General features: G+C 59.1%; 1 protein-coding gene across 1 annotated transcript; it reads right to left on the bottom strand.

Moving 5' to 3' along the window:
* Positions 1-526: 526 nt before the first annotated feature.
* On the bottom strand, positions 527-3,080 carry NKX2-3 (NK2 homeobox 3; the record flags this gene model as incomplete). Its single annotated transcript, XM_081105088.1, has 2 exons — positions 527-1,269; positions 2,717-3,080. The coding sequence occupies 2 exons, from the start codon at positions 3,078-3,080 to the stop codon at positions 527-529; spliced, it is 1,107 nt and encodes a 368-aa protein (XP_080961214.1).
* Positions 3,081-6,046: the final 2,966 nt, after the last annotated feature.

The raw sequence follows: 6,046 nt of genomic DNA, 5'->3' as shown, positions 1-6,046 counted from the left end.
AGGGCAGGCGGTTGGAAAAAGGAAAATCGAGTATAGTGTGGCGCTCCGGGCCCGCAAAGGGGGCCAAAGGTCCGTGGGGCTTGGGGATTTCTCAAGCCACGACGCCCATTTGTCTCTCCTTCATGCTATTTTGTGTGTGTGTCTTTGGGTTCTCCGCCAACGCTGTGAGGAGGTCTTGGGAAGGCCGAGGGCGAGAAGCCTTCTCGCTCGGGGAGAACCGAGCGGCAGCCAGATTCCCAGCCTCTCGCACTCCGTTCGGGGCCAGGTCGGGGCCACCGTCCCCCCCCCGGGCACCAGCCGGCCTTTCTGCCTCGGAGTCGGTCTCCGCACCGGCCCTGGGCATCCTCCTCGCCCCTGAGACTCCTTCCTCAAGCCGAATGTGAGCTGCGCTCAGGGCTCTCTAGTGAGCAAGACGAGTTTTGTTATTTTTTGTTTTTTTAACAAGGGGACTTGGCCCTTGGATCCAGCCTTTCTCGCACTCAGTCCCGCGGCGCCAGGCTGTGGTGGGGCGCCCGCCGCCTTGACCCTACCAGGCCCGGATGCCCTGCAAGGTGCCCTGCGCGCAAGCTGCCCCGGCCGCCGCACCCTGATGCAACGGCTGAGCGCCGCCGCCGCCGCCGCCGAAGCCGCCCAGGTTGCTCACGTTCACAAAGGGGCCGCCTCCGGCCGCGCTGCAGGCGGGCTGCAAAGCCGCGGCCGCCGCAGGGGCCCCGCCGCCCCCTCCGCCGCCGCCGCCGGCGGGGTACGCACAGCCGTAGCTACCGCTGTAGGCCGCAGCGGCGGCGGCGGCGGCGGCGGCGGCGGCGGCGGCCGCAGCAGAATTTCCATAGCCGTAGGCGGGGAAGCCGTTGTAGGAGTAGGCGCCCGCGCTCACGCTGTAGGGCGCCCCGTAGGCTTGGGCGCCGGGCGTGACGCACGGCTTCCCGTCCCGCACCAGCACCGGCACGGCCACGCGGCGCGGCGGCGGCGGGGGCGCGTGCGCGCCCAGCTCCAGGGACTTGTCCTGCCGCTGCCTCTTGCACTTGTACCTGCGATTCTGGAACCAGATCTTCACCTGCGTGGACGTGAGCTTCAGGCTGCTGGCGAGGTGCTCGCGCTCCGGCGCCGACAGGTACCGCTGCTGCTTGAACCTGCGCTCCAGCTCGAAGACCTGGGCTTGCGAGAAGAGGACCCGGGGCTTCCGGCGGCTGCGTGGCTTCGGCCTCTCGCCGTCCTCGGCCGCCTTACAGTCTCCCGTCGCCTCCAGAGGCTTCTTCAGCGGGCAGCTTTCTGCGGAAGAAGCAAAACATCAGCGTCCCTTAGATGGGCCAGACCTCACGGCAGCTCCGACCCCGGACCACCGTGCCCTTGTGGGTAGCTGCACGGAGCGTGCGGTAGTAAATGTCTAGAGTTTTTGGAAAGTTTGTGGCTCTGTCCAAGTACAGCTAGAACGCCCTCGAGGCACGTTCCACGGGGAGGGGTAGTTATAGTTAGTGCGCGGCGTTTATTTAGAACTTGAGCATCTGCGAGAGAGGAGATTACCCCGTATTACATGTGCGGCTCAGAGTGCTAATGACTATTTTCAGGATGCACGTTTGCAACTACATAATAACTACAGTATTTGCAAACTCGTTTGCCTTCCACGCCGTCACAGATAGCGGAAGGTGTGAGGCGTGTTGGTATCTGGTGTGAGCCGGTATGCGAGAGTTGCACGGACATCTTTCTGATAGAAAGTGTAACGCTCGTGCATTGCCCAGCGACTAATTTGTGCTCCTAAAGCACTACATGCTCACGGCTAAATGCCTGTGTGATGATGTCTGTGCTGCCTTAGAGAGAAAGGAAATTTGACTGATATAGACAGCTTCACTTCGATTTTAGGCCCAGGGGAGCTGTCAGAGGGGAGGCAGGCCTCGGCTTTGGCCAGATCAAATTTCCTCTTGGGGAAAGGGATTCCACTGTCTCCCCTCAGACACAAACACCTCCTTGGAGGTTGTATTCAGTTATCTGAGTTCCCTGCCCAAGTCACCTCCCATCCGATGGGAGCGCCAGGATCCGAGACTAAGTCTGGCGCGGTTTTCCTTCGGCCGGAAGCAGCACTGCCTGGGACACAAAGCAAAACGTTAAGAATTCTTTAAAAAAAAGGCCGGCGCCTCAGGGGTGTGAGTGCTCTGCGGAACAGACTGTGTTCCCACGCAACCTCTCTCTGCCGGGTGCTGTGGGTTCGAGGATGCTGAGCTCCAAGTAAAGAGGAAATCACTCAGCTGGTCTCTAGCAAACTTCCTGTGTCTCCTGGATGCTGGACACAACCTGCTTGGAGCCCCCTTTTTTTTCTGAAAAGAGGGACCACTGCTCTGGCATCAGAGAACTGGTCTCATGCTAGAGGGAAGGTGGGAAAGATTCAAGCCCTTGCCCCTTTAGCTCTTGGAAAGAGCAAAAATACAGTGAGTTTGCCCGGACTCAGTGGCTGGGCCCATTGCTTATCTACATTAGGGCGGCAACACCGACCTTCCCTTCCCTTAGGGGCTGCATGGACCCCTCTCTGGGAGGAGGAGTTGTCGGGGTCACCTGGTCCTTCTCCCTCCACCCCAGGCACCTGCTCTTGGACCAGGAGTTGTCCTGGACCAGGGTGAGGCATGACCCCAGCCAAGGGCTAAAGGGGCAGGTTTTGGGGGATATCTGGGGGCGCTCCGCCATTGCTCCAGATGTGCGGGTGCGTTTCCTTCCCCCCTCTACTCACTTTGGCTCCGGTCCCTCACGACCTCGGAGTCCTCTTCATGTTCCTTAGGCCCGCCGCATGAGTCTCGCAGGACCGCGTGGACATAGCTCTGCGGACAGAGCCCAGAATCCCCGTGGCCGTCGGCCGTGGCTAGTGAGTTCAAGTAGGACAATTTCTCCCCGTCTTCTTCCTCATCTTCTTCCCCTCCGTCAGAAAATTGCGTCCCATCGGCGGTGGCCAGCATGCAGGGCGCTGAGTGGAAGTGGTGCTCCAAGTCCGCTTGCAAATGAGCGCCGTGGAAGTGCTGCTGCTGCTGCTGCTGCTCCAGGTTCAAGATGTCTTTGACTGAGAAAGGGGTGGAAGTGACCGGGCTTGGTAACATCATCAGGGCCACTTAATTTTCCAGCCCAAATACTCAATAAATCCCGGCGGGGGCGGGGAGGCAGCGCAGCGCTCCAGCTCTCCTTCTGAACTCCACCGCGGCTGCCGAGTGGGGCTTTTGACAGACGCGGTCCTGCTCCAGTCTAAATCGGCTCCATTGGCCGGGACCTGGGAGTCTGGGTTTTGTTACAGCCACTGCAGGGTCTGGGCCCTCGGTGGTGAAGCCTGTGTCTGAGGTTCGTGCGTCATGCCAGGGGCGGGGCTCTCGCCTCAGCCTCCGTTCCCATTGGTTCCAGCTCATGCGGACCACGCCCCCCACTTCCACTGCGTGGGGAGTAGTGACCCGACCAGAAATAGACAAGGACTAGGAGAGAGTCTCCAAGTCTGAGTCGCTGCTGGTGAGTCTGCACCGCCTTGGGTGCCCGAACACCACTTCCCGCCCCTTCTGGCCGCACCTTCCCGGCCAGCGCCAGTTCTGGGAGGTTTCCTGTCGGCAGACCAACGCTAGGAAGGATGGATGGCCCAGGAGCATGATTTTTCCAGCTGCTGCGGGGCAGGAGAGCTTCCTTGCTTAGAAATACCGGGCATTAGATCCCCAAGGAGGCAGAATGTTTTATATACCTATAGATGATCGACGTGTCCGTTCCCGTCTCATTGACTTTGCTCAAGCTGCTCCCTCCCATTGGAACGCCTTCCCCGCGCTCCCACGCTTGTCTCCATGAGTCAAAAGTGTTCTCCAAGGTTCTGCTCAAATACCACTTCCTCCAAGAAAGTGTGCTCCCCCTGGTCGCCTGGCCGGAGCTCATCTCTCTGGAATCTGAACTTGCAGCGTGTGTTAGTAAAGGACATTCGGTCACTTATTACTTCCCACTATAGCTATATTGCCTACTTGCCCCACCCAGGTAGACTATGAGCCCCCCAAGGCAGGGTCCCAGTGGCATTTGCCCTTGTATTTGTCTTGCAGCATCTGCACTAAGCAGGTGTGTGAGAGACAGTACGATGGAGTTATTATTGAACTTTGTTTTCTCACAACTCTTGGTTTGAATCCTAGCCTAGTCAGTGTGTGGCCTTGGGCGTTTCTAAGCCTCAGTTTCTTTGTCTACAAAAAGGAGACAATAATACCTTCTTCAGGGTTGTTGCCAGGGATAAATGAGGCAAAACATGCCAGGAGCCAGGGGAAGGCCCCACACATGTTAAGTGCTCAAATACATGTCAATTACTGCTATTCAACATTAGAGGTCAAGCAGTGTTTGTTGACTGCACTGGTAGGACAAAGCTGGAGCACTGCGCACACGGTGGCTTCAAACAGTCTTGATGAAGAATCTGTCCTCAGGAGGGAGGTGAAAAAACCAGCCGTGGAGACTGTCCTTTCCGCCTATTGAAATTGGGGGCCAGTTTCTAGGCCTTGACCCTTGGAGGCCTCTAATTTTCCCAACCCACACACCTTCTGGCGCCCTCGTGCGGCCCCCTTCGTGTATTCTAGGCGAATCTGTGGGGGTCTCCTGAGATACAGGACACTCCACGCTGGTAGGGATCATCTTCCCGCACAATAGGCGCTCGCCTGCCATTACGCCCAGCCCCATGAGGAACGCGGCGCAGCTAAAGACCCTGCATAGCGCTGGCCTTGAAAGAACGGAGATCTGTTCCCAACCAACCTTGATGCTCCATCCGGCCTTAGCTGCCCTAAGCATTTTTTTTTTTTTTTTTTTTTTGGCAGTCGAGATGGTGGAATTGGGGGAGACCGGCTTCCGCTGGAAGGAGCGGGGTGGACCGCGCAGGAACTGTGGACAACGTCCCTGGGCGGTGGCAGACATGGAATGGGAGTGGGGAATGAGGGTGGAGAGCTGCCAGCCCCCCCCCCTTCTCTCCTCACTCCCCCGCAACAGCAGGAGGAGTGGGTGTCCAAGACTGGGGAGAGAAAGAACAGCCGGTCGGGAGGTGGGGAGAGGCGGGGCGGTTCAAGAGGGAGCGGAAATGGTGGGGGAGTCAGCTCCTGGGGAGCTCGGGGAGCTGGGACGCGGCCGCGCGGGCCACGTGCGCTGGGGAGTTCTTAGGTGCCAGTGGCCCGTGGGCAGTGGGGGGACGCTTTGTGGGCAGGGCCTTGCGCCAGGAAGACCGCTCCCCAGCTACTGGGGCACCCCGTGCCTTTCAGCTCTGAATTCTCAGACTATTGACGCCCCAGGCGGGCCGGCGTCTCCACACCAGGCCGTGGTGTTGCTGAAAGGAGGATGCGCCTGGTTTTGCGGCAGATCGAGAAAGCTTGGGCGCAAAGATCGAGAAAGAGGTGGGGGTGAGTGCACGGCACGGCCGGCTGCGAGTCCTTGAGCGTGTGCGTTGTGGAGTCAGGCAGATGAAGGCGAAGGAAGCTGCGCTCCAGCTTCACTCCTCCGCCCCCATCTCCAGGGCTAGACGCCTCGCGGGGGAATGTTTGGCTCCCCTCTGGTCCTCATATTTTTTTTTTTACGCTTCTCTGGGTGCTTTCCTTACGTAATTCCAAGATTTAGAAAACAGAAAAAAGACAAAAGCTACCGACACTATCTCTCGAATTTCCAACCGAAGCCTGCATTTTCCCTTGCTACGTTCTCTGGCTTCTCGGCAGCACCTCGCTCCTAAGCTTTCCCCAAGTTCACCTCTGAGACCCCCATCTTAGATCCCGCGGCTGGGCACAGGGAACGACAAGGTATGGCCACGCACCCTCTGGAGTCTGTCCGGTTGCCTCCTCCCTGCGCACGTAGAAGGCTGTCTCCTCCCCACCCGCTGCCACCAATACCCACCCAGATACCCGTGGGCCAGGCCTGAGTGGGTTATCTCCTGCGTCCCCTGACCGTGTTGCTCCTCAGCGGGCCGCCTGGGGACGAGTTCAGAGTCGATGGGCTGAAGGCTGGTGAGGATCCGGAGCGGGGAGCCCAGGTGCTGGGGCTTAGCAGGCGGTTTCTGCGCCCTGTTCCCCTTCGCTCTTCTCATACCCAG

Source organism: Myotis nattereri (assembly GCF_964212035.1).
Source record: "Myotis nattereri genome assembly, chromosome: 13".
NCBI lineage: Eukaryota > Metazoa > Chordata > Mammalia > Chiroptera > Vespertilionidae > Myotis > Myotis nattereri.
The sequence above is the reverse complement of the archived record's forward strand: the minus strand, read 5'-3'. Positions and strand labels throughout refer to the sequence as shown.